Source organism: Mus musculus, chromosome 3, assembly GCF_000001635.26.
Source record: "Mus musculus strain C57BL/6J chromosome 3, GRCm38.p6 C57BL/6J".
In the NCBI taxonomy this organism is placed as follows: domain Eukaryota; kingdom Metazoa; phylum Chordata; class Mammalia; order Rodentia; family Muridae; genus Mus; species Mus musculus.
Genome location: NC_000069.6, coordinates 86,994,639 through 87,012,636, shown reverse-complemented (window position 1 = coordinate 87,012,636; position 17,998 = coordinate 86,994,639). Strand labels below are relative to the sequence as shown.

Here is a 17,998-nt window from a genome sequence, read left to right as displayed (position 1 = left end):
TGAAATTCAAAGCCCAAGGTTGGCTCAACGATTGCCTAGGATATTGCAACACCAGTGGAGGCCAGGAAGCAATGTTCAATCTAACTTAGCTATTTGTCAGATCATTCCTTGGAGGCACTTATAATAAAACAATACTGAAAGAAAGCAGTCTAAACCCTTCACCAGACTATCTCAAGGACATATCTGGACCACATCTGTGTTATGGGACGCCAAAGACTCCAGAAGACCAGTTTCCATGAAACTTTTTGCCTCAGGACTGTGGCCAAGCTTTTGGACTTGTCACTCAGACTCCACTGGAGTGGGTGTGACAGAGTAGGTGTAGCCTTATTGGAGGAAGTGTCACTGTGGGAGTGGGCTTTGGGGCCCTCCTTCTAGGTGACCACCAGATAGTCTTCTCCTGGGTGCCTTCAGAACAAGATGTAGAACTCTCAGCTCCTCCTGCGCCATGCCTGCCTGGGTGCTGCAGTGCTTTCCACCTTGATGATAATGGACTGACCCTCTGAACCTGTAAGCCAGCCCCAATTAAATATTGTTTTTTTAGGAGTTGCCTCGGTCATGGTGTCTCTTCACAGCAATGGAAACCCTAACTAAGGTACCACATAACTCTATATTCTATTTCCCCTTCCTTGTGAGATTCTCCCTTCTGCCCAGTTCCTTTCTTTGTATCTAACCTCTACGGTTATTGTTAAGAGGCATTTTCCCAAGTTCAGCCATCTCAGGAATAAGTTCTGTCTTGCTGGCAGGATCAAAACTGAGTTCATGTTCCCAGACCCCGGACCCAAGTCCTATCCTGCTTTCTCAGGTGTCTCATGTTTGTCTGTTAACCAGTAAGGGATGGAAAGAAGGGAGATGCTGTTATCCTGTTTTCTAAACTAAGGCACACAAGTCATAAATGTACTGCCTGTCCTCATTTGATTGACTATGTGCAGCTTGCCCACTCCTTCGTTCCTTTACCACTCTAAATTCCAGGTCAGAGTCCAGGAGGGGACTTGACAGCAAAAGCTGATTCAAGGACCTTGAAATCAGATGACCCGCATAAGGCCCAGTCATCAATGTTAACTTCCTTGTTTAACCCCTTGTGTCAAAATATTTTTGATCAATGCAACAGCCCATCCCTATCCCTCATGCTTTAAAAATGCTGTGTTAGCTATCAGGCACATTCACAGACAACCAAAAGGAACTCTGCGGACAATGTTGACAATCAGACATCTTTACAACCTGCTCCCAGAGACCCTGAAAGAAGACACATCCTTACATGCCCAGAGGCCTGTCATTTGTCTGTTTGTGCATGAGCCATGGTCCCCGATCAAAAGCTGTTTTCTCTTCCTCCATACCTTCCTCTCTTCCTTCTGTTCAGAGGCAGCCTCTATTCCTCTTCCTCTTAGTAAACTCCCCACATGAGACTTGTGGCAGGGTGTGATTTTTGTCAGAACCTGCCGCCTGTTTCCATCAGTAAGATCTCCATTTGGGAATGAGGTTCAGATCCCAAACTGGCCGCCTCCCTTGCACACACAGAAAATAAAGCTTTCATTTTAAGCTTCTGTTTCTGAGGAGAGTTTTCCTGCCTTCCACCTGAACCCAACAGTTAAACGGATTATGGCATATCTAGCAACAAGGTAACAGCTACATAAATACATACCATATTTTTGGGTCTGGTTTATCTCTGGATGATTTTTTTCCCTCACTCCATCCATTTACCTGCAAATTTCACTTTTGTTTGTTTTTGTTTGTTTTTAATGAGCAGGATAATATTCCTTTGTGTAAATGCACCACATTTTCATTATTCATTTTTCCATTGACAGACATCTAGGCTATTTCTACTCTCTGTCTATCATAAGTAGAGCAGCCAAGACTATGGATAAACAAGTGTCTCTGGAGTAGGGTGTGGAGTCCTTTGGATACGTGGCCAGGAGGGAGTGGTATAGGTAGATCTTGAGGTTATTCCCAGCTTCCTGAGAAACCACCAGTTATTTCCACAGTGCTGTACAGATTTGCACTCCCACCAGCAGTGAATAAATGATCCCCTTTATCCCCATCTTTGCTAGCATGAACTGTCTTTTTTGTATAAATTTATCTTGGCCATTATGAATTTAAGTTGAAATTTCCAGGTAGTTTTGACTTGCATTTCTCCTGATAACTAAGGATGTTGAACATGTCTTTATGTGTTTCTCAGGCATTTATGTTTTATCATTTGAGGACTCAGAGTATCAAATGTTATCATTTGAGTTCTGTATCCAGTTTTTTTTTGTTGTTGTTATACAGAGGCCTGTAAAGCTTCCTTCAAAGCCAACCTGAGATGCAGTTAATCGTCCCCTTGGCTTTTCACATGTCTCTGTGGAACACCACAGAGTACTCTGAGAGCCAGAAGGAAAGTGTGTGAGATGAGCGGTTTCGGGAAATCTGTTCAGGCTGTGGCTCTGAGCCCTGTAACCTCTAAATCTCCAGGAAAGGCCTGGTCCTCCCACTTACACAACCCTGTCCTTTAAATACAGCAAACTGTAAAATAAAGTTGTTCACTTCTCTCTCTCTCTCTCTCTCTCTCTCTCTCTCTCTCTCTCTTCCTCCATCCTCCTCCTCCCTTCTCTCTCCTTTCTCTTTCTCTCTTTCTTTCTTTCTCTCTCTCTCCCTCTCTCTCTCCCTCTCTCTCTCCCTCTCTCTCTCTCTCTCTCTCTCTCTCCCTCTCTCTCTCTTTCTTTCTTTTTCTGTAAACAAAACCCAGAGAGTCTGTGTGACTCTCTGCCTACCTGGTTATTGATCTCTGTCAGGTCCAAAGGAAACTTTATGTCCCCAAATTACGGCAGTTGGACAAAGGCCATCATTCCTCAGGAACTTGTGAAGCAGGTTCTGCTCTACCTAAGGAGTCATCTCCCTTATTACTGGCAAAATCTAAAAATGGTGTGTTGAAGTTACGCCTAGATCTTCCTCCCAGCCCCATGCTTCCAATTATAAAACTCAGACTCAAAATATATTTGCAAATATCCTGGCCATATAGCTAGGATCTTCTCTGACTAGATAGAACTTAAAATATCCCACTTAGTCTAGCCTACATTATGCCACGTGGCTGGTTACCTGTGCTCAGGTACCATGTGTCTGTCTCATCACATTCTTCCATCGAGTCTCTCCCCTGGGTCTATCCCAGAATTCTTTTCTCCTCCCGGATGTCCCACCTCTATTTCCTGCCTAAGCTATAGGCCATAGTCTTTTAATTGACAGGTGATGCATCCATACAATACACAAGATATTCTCTCTACAATGGTGCCTATTAGAATACCAAAGCATACATTGGCCTCCATGTTCTCTCAGTATCACAGGTACATAGCTACCCCAACTGTACACTTCTCCAAATTATGGGCTTCTCTTCTTCTAGCCACTCACTTCTCTTTATAACCCTGCTGTTCCAGCTATGTCTTGTCTTCATCTCCTCCTCACCCTTTCTCTCTCTTCTGCTCCTGCTTCTCACCTGGCCAGGTTCAGTCTACTGATTTCTCTCTCTGCTCTGAACTCTTTCAGGTGCCTGAGTGTTCTCTGTCTCCTGTCTACAATAAAGCCTTCCCCTTAACCATACCACGGAGTGGTTATGTCATTAATTTCTGTACTCTTCTCTTCCACAATATTATAAATCCAATAACACATGTGTAATTGTTCTTTAACAATTTTCCATGTTGCAGCCTGCCACTTTGCCTGAATGATGGTATCTTTTGCCATACAGAAGATTTTCAGCTCTATGCAGTCTTATTTATTAATTGTTCTCAGTACCTGTCTATAGGTGTTCTGTCAGAAAGCACTTCCTGTACCAGTGAGTTCAGGACTATTCTCTGCCACACCCACTCCAGTGGAGTCTGAGTGACAAGTCCAAAAGCTTGGCCACAGTCCTGAGGCAAAAAGTTTCACGGAAACTGGTCTCCTGGAATCTTTGGTGTCTCATAACACGGATGTGGTCCAGATATGTCCTTGAGATAGTCTGGTGAAGGGTTTAGACTGCTTTCTTTCAGTATTGTTTTATTATAAGTGCCTCCAAGGAATGATTTGACAAATAGCTAAGTTAGATTGAACATTGCTTCCTGGCCTCCACCAGTGTCCCAATATCTTAGGCAATTGATGAGCCAACCTTGGGCTTTGAATTTCATAAGAATGTTATTTATTCAGACGAAATGCCTCCAGTGTTGAAAGAGAGAAAGTGAAAGAAATCAGGCATTGCACTTTACTGGGTTAGAGTACAAATCTCAGGGCAAGTTCTACAAAGTAAACTTGGAATTCTCATTACAGTCATGTATGGCAGACTACATTACATATTAGAAGAAAATTGGTGGACTCCTCTGTTAAATGGAGGTTCCCTACAGATACTTAAAATGACAACTAAGTCACTCCCATATGCAGGAGTTTACAATGGCCTAGGAAGAAGGTGGGTTGTGGTCTAAGAAGGAACTAGAATAAATACTTAGAATAACAGCTGAGTCACTGTCATATATAGTAATTTACAGTGGCCTAGGAAGAAGGTGGATTACACAATAGACTAGAATTGGAACTATGGCAAGGGCATAAAGCCCTTGCCCCTGGCTTCTAAGAATAAGCTGATCTTAGGTAGGGCTGATTTTTATCCCAGTTGTAAACACTGATTTTTATCCCAGTTGTAAATACTGCCTGGTTCCTGGTAGCTTTTATGTATGCCTTTCTCTGTTTTGTGTAGAGTCCTTTTGCATTGAGTAACCTCAGTGTACCTTGGATGACCTTAATGTATCACCTAACTTCCTTGTTTTCTTCTGTAATGTAAGTCTGATGCTCACTTTGAGAAATTACATTCAGATCCAACACGTTCTCTGGTGTTTGTGTCTGTTTGTCACTCGCCAACTCCTTGCCCACCTGAGTAGCAGGACCCTGACTTCTCCCCCAGGTTGAGGGGCTCCGACAGAGCCAGCCCGTGGCAATTCCCCACTTTCTTTTCTATGAGACTCAGGGTATCTGTCCTTATGTTGAGGCCCCTGATATGCGTAGAGTTGAGTTTGGTGATGAATGTGGATCTATTTGTCTCCTACATGAAACCATCCAGTCTTCTAGCATCATTTGTTAAAGATGCTTTCTTTTTTTTCCAGTGTGTATTTTCAACTTCTTTGTCAAAATTTAGGTGTTCATAGGCATGTGGACTTATGTCTGGGTCTTAAACACCATAAATGTATTTGTTTTTATGCCAGTAGTATGCCACTTTTATTACTTTAGCTCTGTGGTACAACTTGACAATCAAGAGTATGATCCCTCCAGCATTTCTCTTATCATTAAGAATTGTCTTAGCTATTCTAGGACTTCTGTGTGTGTGTGTGTGTGTGTGTGTGTGTGTGTGTGTGTGTGTGTGTGTGTGTGTGTTTGCATATGAAGCTAAAAATTGCTTTTCATTTTCTGCAAAGAATTAAGTTTGGAATTTTGATGGAAATTGTGTTGAATCTGTAGGCTGCTTTCAGTAGGGTATCTACTTTTACTATATCAGTCTTTCCAACCCATGAACATGGAAAATCTTTCCATCGTCTGTGTCTTCTTCAACTTCTTCATTCAATGTCTTAAAGTTTTTACTACATGAAGTCTTTCTTGCTAGGTTAGAGTTATCATGAGATATTTTATTTTTCCTGAGGCTACTATGAAAGATTGGTTTCCTTGATGTCTTTCTCCATCTGTTTGTCATCAGTATGGGGGAAGGCTACTGATTTTAGAATGCTCACTTTATATATAAGCTCAAAGAAGCTTGCCTACAAAATAAAGGGAGGCAGAAATAGTAAGAGTGAGCTGACAATGTGACATTGTATTGTTTCTGGTTCTACGTGCTGGGCAATACTTTCTAACATCATTGAGGGACCAGTAGACTCTGCCATAGGATGATAAGAGGTGACAACCTAAAAAAGAGGTCTCCTCTTTAAGAAGGGTTCTCTGGTGTGTATATGTTCTGCAACAAAAGTATAAGGGCATTTTGTTTTAAAGCCATGTTTGGGGATGAGAAACTTTGATAGAGTCTTAGATAAGATTTAGAAGAACAAAACATATCCAGAAGGAATTAAAACCTCAGGCTTGTGAAATGTTCTGGTTTGAGAATACATTTTATTGTCTATATAAAGTAAATCACAGCTGGTAAATTATGAACAATATTGACTACAAATTAAGAACTATCCATCTGATACTCTAAGAGCTCTGGCAGAAGAAATTGTGATACAATTTTGCTTTAATTGAAAATAGGTTTTTAAAATATAATATATTGATTATGGATCCCCTTCCTCAACTCCTTTCAGGTCCTCCCCACTTACTCCCCTTACCCAAATCCACATCCTTTCCTTTTCTTTTACATTAGGATACAAATGAGCATATGATGATGATGATGATAATGATAATAATAATATAAAATTAGATAAAGGAAAAAAAACATGCAACCCGAAATAGGATAAAACAAACAAATCAAAGAAAAAATAGATAAAGAAAAACCTGCAGAAACATATAGAGATACAGAGACACACAAATTCACAAAAACAGAAATCCCATAAAAACTCAAATCCAAAAACCATGATATAGATGCAAAGGACCTGTAGGGTAGAAAAAAAAAGAAAAGACAAGCCCCAACAAAGAATTATGAGACTAAGAACCTCAAAAACTACCATTGAGTTTATTGTCTGTTAGCTATCTACTGCTGAGCACGGGGCCTGGCCTTAAGAGTGAGACTCCATTGGTAAAAGGTTAATTTCTCATTTGTGAGTGGTCATCAGTTGGAGAGAGCTTCTAGTCTAGGGATGTGAGCCTGTGTTCACTTCTCCTCACAGTGCTGGGTCCCTGTCGGGTGCAGCTTGTGCAGGCGCTCTGCATGCTGCCACAGTCTGCGAGCTCATATATGCATCAGTCCCGCTGTGTTTAGGCCTTGTTTTCTTGGTGTTCTCCACCCCCTCTGTTTCTTACAATCTTTCTGCCTCTTCTTCCACAGGGTTCCCTGAGCTCTGAGGGGAGGAATTTGATGGAGACACTCCACTAAAGACAGAATATTCCAATGTATGTCACTCTCTGTGTCTCTCTGGTTTTCTTCCCATCTTCTGCAGAAAGAAGCTCCTCCAATAATGGCTGAGCCACACACTGATCTATGAGCATAGCAGAATGTCATCAGGAGTCATTTTATTGGTACGTTCCTTTAGCAAAACAGTAGTGTTTGGATTTCCCTATGTCTCTAAGCTATCTAGTCTCATGCTCATATACAGATCACATAAGGGCATTTACATGGGCAAACAGAAAACTTTAACAAGGCTTTCTGCGAAGATAAAGCCATGATAGAAAGACAAGTTGTATTAGCCAAAAAGTTAGAAGATATGTCATGAAAATTCACATCCCAAGAACTAAAAGTGGATCAACTCCAGTCTGCCCTTGGCTGCTTGCTAGAGACCATGACTTTCTCTTGGACCTTTCCTCTCCCTTTGGAACTCATCAGACCCTGTATCTGTCCTACCAGCCATCTTTTTGTCAGCCCATACGGTACAGAGATGTAGATGACCTACGTGCACATCCTGGCAGAGCTCCACCAAACTCCAGGCACCCTTTAGCTGCTATGCCAGATCCACACTCCAGGCTCAGCCAGAGTCACACATCTTGTGCTCTGGCCCAGCCTAATGAGTCTGCTGGGATTGGATACTGCAGAGACCTCCCAAAATCCCAGGCCTACACCAGGTACAGCAAACATGCCTGGCTCAGCCTGATGAGTCCTGTCTGCACCTCTCCTGACCTCCAGGTTCAGGCCAGGTAGCATATCCTGTGTGCACAGCCTAGTCTGCTGTGTTGACCTCAGACTCACAGCCAACAAAAAAAGCTTATATGCCCATGTCACATCATAAAAACATGAACGGTCAAGACAGAATGTCTGCCTCAAAATCCACGAGTCCTATAGAAATGTTCTCTAGTGAGAGATGCCCATATGAACCCCATAACACAGAATCTTTTTAAAAATCATAAACATCATCAAAGACTTCAGGAATTTAAAGAAGACACAACTAGTTTGATGAACATAAAGAAAATGAACCCAAAAAGAATAAATGCTTGAATGGTATTCAAGAAAACACAAATACAGGAAAGATGTAACAGCACAGATAATCCAGGATCTGAGAATTAAATTCAATAAAGAGATAGAAACATCGAAGAGAACTCAGCTAAAATGAGATGGAATTGAAAAACACGATAAGCCAGGCATGGTGGCGCATGCCTTTAATCCCAGCACTCGGGAGGCAGAGGCAGGCGGATTTCTGAGTTCGAGGCCACCCTGGTCTACAAAGTGAGTTCCAGGACAGCCAGGGCTATACAGAGAAACCCTGTCTCAAAAACAAAACAAAACAAAACAAAACAAAACAAAACCAATAACTAAAAAAACTCATAGGAAAGGCATACATGAAAAATGGATCAAATGGAAGACAAGATATCAGGACCCGGAGACAAAGCAGAGGAGTTAGACCACACAGAGAAAGAATTTGAAAAAATTTTTAAAACTCAGGAAAAAGAAGAAGCAGAAAATGTGGACACCATAAAAAGACCAAATTTTCCAATTATTATCATAGACGAGGAAGAAGACAATGTATAGACCAGATCTTTAACAAGATCATAAACTTCTCCTAGCTAAAAACAAAATTACACATCCACACAGATGCAGGAAGCCCCAAGTAGACAAGACCAGAAAAGAAACCGCTTCTGGCAGATTATTGTTAAAACACTAACTATACAGAATAAAGAAAGTATTGAAAACTATGAGAAAAATACAAGCCACATATAAAGCAAAACTCATTAGAATAATACCTGATTTCTCAATGGGACCTTAAAAGCCACAATAACCTGAAACAATGGATTCCACGTTCTAAAGGATCATGACTACCAACCTACACTACTGTACTCAAAAACAAAAACACAAAACAAAAACAAAACAAACAAAACAAAACAAAAAACCTGCCATGGTTGAAGAAGAAAGAAAACATTTCAGTGACCTAAACATGCTAAAACAATTATATCTAGCAAACCAACCCTAAACAGAATTCAAGAAATAACTCTTTAGACTAAAGATAGAGATAAGCACAGTGAGGGGCCTGTAAAAAAAAAGTGAAGCTATAATTATTGAAATATAAAGTACAACAAGGACACAAATAGCAAGCAAACAAAAACTTCAAAATGACTCTAGCCAATACAAACCTTTCACTAATAACTTTAAATGTTAATGGCTTTAACTTTCCAATCAAAAGACACAGCTTGGCTGAATGGATTAAAAAGCAAAATCCATTTTCTGCTGAACACAAAAAACTCATCTTAGAATTAGAGATTGACACCACCTGAAAGCACAGGAAAAAAACCATCCCCTCAAATGGGATCAGGAAGAAAGCAGGTGTTGCTCTTCTCTCACCAGAGAAAATAGATAAAGAGGGATAATTCATTCTAATTAAGGGAATAATTAACCAAGAAGACGTTATTCATAGCCCTAAATATAAATGTACCACATTCAGGTTTCATGAAGAACCTCCTACTGAATTAAAGGCAGATTAACGTCAACCCATTGATAATAAGTGATTTCAATACCCCCCTTTCTCTAATGCACACACAGATCATCTGAACAAAAAAATAACAAAGGATGAACTTAACACATCAGATGAACTTAACAGATATCAAACACCAAAGAGCGCACACTCTTCTCAGTGGCCCGTGAAAGCTTCTGCTGTTGACCACGTGATGTGGCACACGACAAACCCTAAAAACATTCGGCAAAAATTTAATTAACTCTCTGTAGTCTATCTGACCATAATGCAATAAAACTTAAAATAGACATTAAACACATCTCTAATAAGTTCACAAACTCATGGAGATTGGATAGCTCATCACTGAATGATGAGTGGGTCAAAAATAAAAGTCAGAAAAGAAGAATATTCCTGGAACTAAACAAAAAATGAAAACAGGACAAATAAGACCTTCATCCTCCTTTGTCTCTGGTTTCTTGTCTCTTGTTCCTTCTTTGTCGCTCTGTCCTTTGAAGTGGTCCTTCCATGCTTTCAGGCAGTCTATCATTGAAAACAGTCTTATGAAGGAATTTCATAGCTCTAAGTTTCTACCTTTAAAAAACCAGAAAGTGGGGCTGGAGAGATGTCTCAGTGGCTAAGAGCACGGACTGCTCTTCTAGTGGACTCAGGTTTGATTCTCAGCCCCCACATGCAGTTCACAACCTTTTAAAACTCTGGGATCAGGAAAACTGCTGACCTGTTCTGGCTTCTGCATGGTGCACGGACATTTATGCAGGCAAGAAACCCATATACATTAAAAGCAATTAAACTATTTTCTTTTTTTAAAAAAGTTAGTGATACAACCCCCCCCCCCAAAAAAAAACTGGAAAATCAAGAATAAATCAATCCCAAGTTCGGTAGATAACAAACAACAAATACCAGAGCAGAGATTAATAAAATAGAAACAGAGAAAACAATACAAAAAAAATCAGTGAGTCTAAGAGTTGGTTCTCTGAGAAGATAAACAACAAAATCAACAGAATCTTGACCTAACTGACCAAAAGAAAGAACAAGAGGACCCAAATTATCAGAATCAGAAGTAAGTAGATGGATGCCAAAGAAATTCAGAATATATATGTAATATATTAAAACCATGCACTCCACTCGTTTGGAAAATCTAAAAGAAATAAATGTATTTCTGCATTCATCCAAACCATCAAAGTTAAGCGAAGAAAAGCCCAACAACCTAAGCAGACCCATAGCAAATGAGGGGATTGAAACGTAATAAAAAGCCTTTAACTTAAAAACAAAACAAAGGAGCCCAGGTAAACTCATAGCAGAACTCTAGCAGACTTACATAGAAGATCTATAAGTAATGCTTCTTAAATTACTTAAAAAAAAATAGTAACAGTAGGTACACTTCCTCCGTAGGTTTATTCCTAAATATTTCATTTTCTTTGAGACTATTGTGAACCGGAGTGTGTCTATGATATCTTTCTGGGCATGTTAAGTGTTGTTGGCAAATAGAAGTTTATCTGTATCTTACCACTTTGCTGAAACTGTTGATCATTTCTAAGAGTGTTCTGGTGGTATTTTTGGAATGTCATGTCATCTGCATATAGGGTTAGCTTGACATCTTTTCCTATTTTTATCCCTTTAATTTCCTTCTCTTGCCTTACTGCTTTAGCTTGCACTGCAGATACTTTATTGAAGAGGAGCAAGGAACTATAAAGGAAAATGAAATCATGAAGTTCTCAGGTAGATAATGGAACAAGGAAATATTATACTGAGTGGGATAAACCAGACCCCAAAGACGAATGCTGCATGCCCTCTCATCTCTCTTTCATCGATTCCCAAACTTGAGCTGAGAGCATATAAACTGGAGTAACCACAGAAACTAGGAAAGCAAAAGGAGGGTCAAGAGAGGTTGTCTTAGAATCCCACTGCTGTGATTGAAACACCACGACCAAAAGCAACTGGAGAGGGAGGGTTTGTTTAAATTTATGAGGGAGGAGTTGGAGGAAGTAAAGGGATGGAGGGAAATGGTATAAGTTTGTTGTGATAAAAAAAATCATGCTTTTGAACTATAAAAAATAATCATTGTTTTAACCTTTTATTTTTTAACAAAACTTTTCTCAAACTGTTGGGAGCAATATCCAGTAAAATCAGGTCTAGTGGATTAGAGCCACCTCCAGGAGCACAGCCAGGAGGGAGAAGCCTGCCCTCTAGGACTCTTACAACACTGGGGCCCAGGAGAGAAGGTTGGTGAAGGCAGAATGGGAGGAGTCAGGTTAGGCAATGTGATTCTCGCGTTCTGACAAGCCTCCAGCTGGGACAGCGAAGGGGTCAAACTAACATTTCTGTAATGACAAGGCCTATGTGTTAGGAAGAAAGGCCAACAAAGATAGCTGCCGCCCAGTGTGTGGAGATGGGCTGGCTAGCTTTCCAGTCTTTATTCACACTGTCTGGGAAGCTTGAGGAGGCTCTCTGAGAAAATTACATTGGAGTTTGAAGTCTGAGTGGACACTAGGCAGGCGCTTGGAGGTCAGAGGTCCCCAAGGGGTCTATTTGTGCAGAGATCTGAGGAAGAAGCTGTATCTAAGGGACGAAAGCATGTGAGACTTAGAGTAGGGTCCCAAACGATGCTCCAAGGCAAGCCAGAGCATGGGCAGAATGATCCTAGAGGCTATACCGATCAATGATGGGGTTTTTTCCTACCTCGTGGAAGGTATTTCATATAGTTGAAGCAGAAGGTTGCGGTTATGTTAAGGGTAGAGACATAGAGAAGAGGCCTACTTAGGAGACAAGGCAAAAAGACAGAGCAAAGCATACAACGGGGTGACTAAAAAGGAACGAGGAAGATGGTATCAGGATGCTTGCTGCAGGAGTACGATTTACCAAGGATGACTTCTCCTTTCTCACAGTAACTGAAATTTTGAGCAACTGTTTTTGTCACTACTTGTTTTAAGCGTGAGAAGTTGGGAATGGCCCTACAAACTCACAGGCGCGCCCTGTAATCTTACCTCTGTTCTCAAAAACAAGAGGTTCGGTATTTGCGAGTGAGTGGGAAAGACATCTGTCTGCAGGTGTATGGCCCGTGTTTTCGCTGTGCTGAAGCGCTTCGAGGGGGCACATCTCGTCACTTTTGGCTTTTCCTCACATCAGACTGACACAAGTCTTCGATTTTCGCAAATCATGACAGTACAATATACAGAACAAAATAAAAACTAAAAATAAAATATGCCTGTACTCTCCCAAAATGGAGTCGGGGACAGCCAGAGGGCAGGTAAGGCAAGGGAGAAAAGAAACCAGGGTAAGGGGAAAAAGAATCTGACATGGGAAACTGTGGGCATACGAAAGCTATGAAGGAACTTAACCCGCCTAGTCCTATCCTCTCAATGAACCACTAGAAGAATCACATCTATTATTATCATTATCATTATTTTAATGTGATATTTATAGATATCTGGGAGGATCCAAACTTGTAAATGGAGCACCTGCAGACAGCCCCTGCTAGCTAGACCAAAACGTCCCTTCTATTTTTCCCCTTGCATTTTTAATACCATCGGAGTTGTAACCGAAATACAATTTTGTCTTGCTTTCGATATTGAGACGATAGTCTCAACCTCATTCTTTAGTATAACGGAAAGACATTTTTGTTGTTGTTGTTTTGTTTTGTTTTGTTTTGTTTAAAAGTGGTTTGCGTAGCGGTTCTGAGTAAAGCTGCACTCCAACCCTCAACTACCAGGGGGTTTGGCTTTGTCAAAGAGTAATTTACCAATCGTGCCTGCGCGTCCTTCCGGGTTTTGCTGGCTCTGCACCAAAAACCCCAGAGCCTTTGTGTACCAGTCCGGGAGCAGAGTAAAGCGCAGAAGTCGGAGCCGAGGGCTGTGTAGAACTCTGGCGCTATGCGGTACCTACCATGGCTGTTGCTGTGGGCATTCCTACAGGTCTGGGGACAATCTGAAGGTGAGTGAGTAAAAGCGCACACAATCTAGAGAAGGGAGGAAGGGAGGGAGAAAGAGGCTGGCTACAAGCTCTGTGCAGTAGTGGGCGGGTGGAGGTGGGCTTCCCGGCTTGCAACAACAGTGGGAGGAGCAATGTATGGCTGCGGCTCAGGGCTTAGCTCAGTTCAGAACTACACTGAGCCTGCCTTTCCTTCCGCAAGCGCAGCTAAAGCTGAGCTTTTTCCTACTGCAGTCTGTCCTCAGACTGAGCCCACTCGCTAAGTTCTTTCCTTTTCCTTTGTTTCCAGCCCAGCAAAAGAATTACACCTTCCGCTGCCTGCAGATGTCTTCCTTTGCAAACAGAAGCTGGTCCCGCACAGACAGCGTGGTCTGGCTGGGGGATCTGCAGACTCACCGTTGGAGTAATGACTCAGCCACCATCAGCTTCACGAAGCCATGGTCCCAGGGCAAGTTGAGTAACCAGCAGTGGGAGAAGTTGCAGCATATGTTTCAAGTCTATCGAGTCAGCTTTACCAGGGACATACAGGAATTAGTCAAAATGATGTCACCTAAAGAAGACTGTGAGTGGAGGGGTTGGAACCCTGAACCCAGTGGGCAGGAGTGATCCAGACCCCAGCTGGATAACTGTGGGCATCGGGCATAGCTTCTCTTCTCTGTCCACCCTTATGGTTTTACTTCTGTCTAAAAGTAACCCTTGTCCCTTCTAAAAATAGCCCATTTCTGCTCTAGGGCACCATGATCATTTTCCTCAACTGGCACTTAACGATAATCTTCATACCAATTCCTTTCTTCCAAATCCCTTAATCATGAACTCTTTGGTCTCTGCCTACTCCTCCTTACAGATCCCATTGAGATCCAGCTGTCTGCGGGCTGTGAAATGTACCCTGGGAATGCTTCGGAAAGCTTTTTACACGTAGCATTTCAAGGAAAATATGTCGTGAGATTCTGGGGAACGTCCTGGCAGACAGTCCCAGGGGCCCCATCTTGGTTAGACTTGCCCATCAAAGTGCTCAACGCTGATCAAGGGACAAGTGCAACCGTGCAGATGCTCCTGAATGACACCTGCCCCCTATTTGTCCGTGGTCTCCTAGAGGCAGGGAAGTCAGACCTAGAGAAGCAAGGTCAGCTGGCTATTTTCACCCTGGCTCTCCACTTGGATCCATCTAGGTTTTTACATCACTGTCAGCTGTAGAGGAAGGGCAAGGACTAGGAAGAGATGAGTAAGGCCTGTGGGGTTTATTTTCTCACTGACAGCCACTCTTGGGTTCTATAAATTGAGTTAAATAAAACTGGGGATGAAAACTGAGCCATGCCATATTTGAGGCAGGCTGTACCAGCTGAAATTCAGATTGTTCCAGAGTACAGAGGAGGGCTACAGGAGACTCAGATCAGGGAGGGGGGTAGAAGTATCAGGGATGGTCTTCCTAGCCAGAGGGAGACAAATGGATTAAACTAATAGGCAACTTCATCTCCAGAGGTGGACCTGTGGGAAGCATGAACTTGATTGGAGACCTGGAGCCCCTAATATAAAATGTCTTGCTTTAAATTTTTTTTCTTATTCTCTTGATGAGTACAGAGAAGCCAGTGGCCTGGTTGTCCAGTGTCCCCAGCTCTGCACATGGCCATAGGCAGCTGGTGTGTCATGTCTCTGGCTTCTACCCAAAACCTGTGTGGGTGATGTGGATGCGGGGTGACCAGGAGCAACAGGGTACTCACAGAGGTGATTTCCTGCCAAATGCTGATGAGACATGGTATCTTCAAGCAACCCTGGATGTGGAGGCTGGAGAGGAAGCTGGCCTGGCCTGCAGGGTGAAGCACAGCAGCCTAGGAGGACAGGATATCATCCTCTACTGGGGTAAGAAAGAACTGGAGCCTGGGTTGCCAGTGAGCAGAGGCAGCCATCAAACATGGAGCGGGAGTTGAACAGATCTAGATTCAGAAATGAAGCCCCTAACTATTATAGAAGAGCTAGAAGGAGGGAATTCTAGATAAAAAAGAAACCCCAAAAGACTTGAGATAAGATGTTCTCTGTATAAGAAGAAAGAAGACCCAGAAACTGACAAGATCCAGAGGTCAGTGGCAAATAAAGAAGTTTGGGAAGAGCCATTCCCCAGTAGAGAGGACCCAAGGCCCAAGGCATAGCTGCAGTATATTGGGCGTGTCCTGGGTGAGCACTGGACATTTTGCTGCCCCTACTTCCACTTGTCCCTTAGCTTTGAAGCAAGTGTTGTTATTTTGAGTTTAAGAATGAAGACGTTGATGCTAAGATAGGGTAACTACCCAGATTCACACAGTAGCCAGATCCTGATCATGAGAAATGGAATGGATATACTTTAAATTAGAATGGGGAACTTGAAACATGTACTGGTTTTCTGTTGAGAGATACATTGTATTCTTCCAAACCAGATGCCAGGCAAGCACCCGTGGGCCTGATCGTCTTCATAGTACTGATCATGCTAGTGGTGGTGGGTGCTGTAGTCTACTATATCTGGAGAAGGAGAAGGTAAGTCTCCCTGTCCATGTGCTCCTTCCCTCAGCATCCCTCCTTCATTCCTTCCTTTTCTCTCCTAATGGCCTCTCTCTTCTTCCAGCGCTTATCAAGACATCCGGTGACTCTTCCTTACACCTGCCTCTCCTGAAATTCAGACTTTCCAGGCTCTAGGACTTCAGTCCTGGTCTGCTCAGGATCTGGGGATGAAGGAGAGGAATCCTGAAGAAGTGAAGAGCAGCCAGTACGCTCTTTTCAACATTAATTATAAGAAATTAATTATTTGAGTTGTTTCGTCAGTTTCCATAGTTTAGAACAAACACAACTGCAAATGTGCGTACCTGCCAGAAACAAGCTGTTGGCAGTGTTTTATGGGATTTGCACTGAACTAGAAAGCATACTTCCTGCCCAAACAGACGCTCTGAGGTTAGTTGGCAAGTGTAAAGTCCAACACCAACCTGGCTGTACTCTGTATTTTTCAAGGTGACTAGAAAAATGGATTTGTGTGTGTGTGACATACAGCTTTGGGGTTTGTTGGCAAGTGTAAAATCCAACACCAACAGTATTTTTCAAGTTAACTAGAAAAATGGCTTGTGTGTGATGCCGTGTGTGTGTGTGTGTGTGTGTGTGTGTGTGTGTGTCACACACACAGATTTTAAAAAGTGAATGCAAATATCTGCAAATGTTTGCTACCTTAGATACAAACCTGCCAATTAATGATAACTCCAAGGGCCTCCAATTTGTGGCTCTTTTAATAATGTTTGTTCTAAATGCCATAATGACCATCTTAGGACACAGTCTCTATGGAAATTTTGCATTAATGACTGAAAGGTGTTTTTTCTTTAAAATAAAATAGGATGTAAAATGAAAATGTATCCAGAGGTTTTACTTGGTGAAACAGTATTTTAAAATGAGAAGTCACAGTATATATCTATTTGGTTAAAAAAAAAACAAACAAACAAACCCTACTCTCCTTGGGTTGTTTCTCTCAAACACTGCTATAATTTGTATCTGGAATGGACCCCAAGGTGCTGAAGAAGGAATATCTTGTTCTGAAGGAAAACAGAAGACTGTCTCACAGGCAGCTAGGAGGAGGGTCTCAAAGCCACACCCACCGTGGCACACTTCCTCCAAGGCCACACCTCCTAATAGTGCCACTCCCTGGGCCAAGCACCACACCTACCCAGGCAGGGAAGAGCTATTTAACTTTTCTTTCAGATTATAAAATAGTATGTACTAGTTACTAGTTAGCTTTGGGGTTTTGTTTGCTTGGTTAGTTTGGTTGCAGTTTGTTGGGGTTTGGTTGCAGTTTGTTGGGTTTTTTTTTGGGGGGGGGGTTTGGTTTTTTTTTTTTTTTTTTTTTTTTTTTTTTTTTGGTTTTTCGAGACAGGGTTTCTCTGTATAGTCCTGGCTGTCCTGGTACTCACTCTGTAGACCAGGCTGGCCTCGAACCCAGAAATCCACCTGCCTCTGCCTCCCGAGTGCTGGGATTAAAGGCGTGCGCCACCACGCCCGGCTGCTTGTTTTATTTTTTAAGACAGGGTTTTTCTATGTAGTCTTGGCTCTTTCATTCTGTGGGTCAGGTTGGCCTTGAACTCAGAACTCTTTGCCTCTGCCTCCTGAGTACTGGCATTAAAGGCATGTGCCAGCATCTCCCAGAGTCATCTGTATTAGTCAGGTTTCTCTAAAAGAATAGATCTGGTAGAATACATATTAAAGTCAGATTTATTAGTTGTTTATAGGCTGTGGTCTAGGTAGGCCAACAATGGGTGTCTCCTGATGGAAAGGCCAAGAATCTAGTAATTGTTCAGTCCATGAGACTAGATATCTCAGCAGTTCCAATCTGTTGCTAGAGTCCTAGAGGGTTCCTAAAGAGCTGCCGGTCTTTAAGCTGTGTTTGGAATCCCAAAAATGTAGGTTCTAAAATGAGCAAAGGAATGCCTCAGAAACAAGCTGGATGAATTTGCCAGTGTGCTGGCTAGGCTTATGTCAACTTGACATAAGATAACGTCCTCTGAGAAGCTTCAAATTAAAAGATCAGGCTGTAATCAAACCTATGGAACGTT

The 17,998-nt window shown here is 42.1% G+C and overlaps 1 protein-coding gene across 7 annotated transcripts; it reads left to right on the top strand.

Annotated features, from left to right (window-relative positions):
* The first annotated feature begins 278 nt into the window (after positions 1-278).
* Positions 279-16,803, top strand: Cd1d1 (CD1d1 antigen). Of its 7 annotated transcripts, XM_030252403.1 has the most exons (10): positions 398-592; positions 7,062-7,140; positions 11,164-11,234; positions 12,563-12,762; positions 13,173-13,445; positions 13,732-14,004; positions 14,287-14,565; positions 15,021-15,299; positions 15,851-15,947; positions 16,036-16,790. In XM_030252403.1, the coding sequence occupies exons 5-10, from the start codon at positions 13,385-13,387 to the stop codon at positions 16,055-16,057; spliced, it is 1,011 nt and encodes a 336-aa protein (XP_030108263.1). In that variant the 5' UTR covers positions 398-592; positions 7,062-7,140; positions 11,164-11,234; positions 12,563-12,762; positions 13,173-13,384; the 3' UTR covers positions 16,058-16,790. The 7 variants fall into 7 exon arrangements, 6 of the variants coding, with proteins under 6 accessions (XP_030108264.1, XP_030108263.1, NP_001366430.1 ...); XM_030252404.1 differs by lacking the exon at positions 12,563-12,762 and having other exon boundaries at positions 279-507; NM_001379501.1 differs by lacking the exons at positions 398-592; positions 7,062-7,140; positions 11,164-11,234; positions 12,563-12,762 and having other exon boundaries at positions 13,308-13,445; positions 13,732-13,890; positions 16,036-16,803.
* Positions 16,804-17,998: the final 1,195 nt, after the last annotated feature.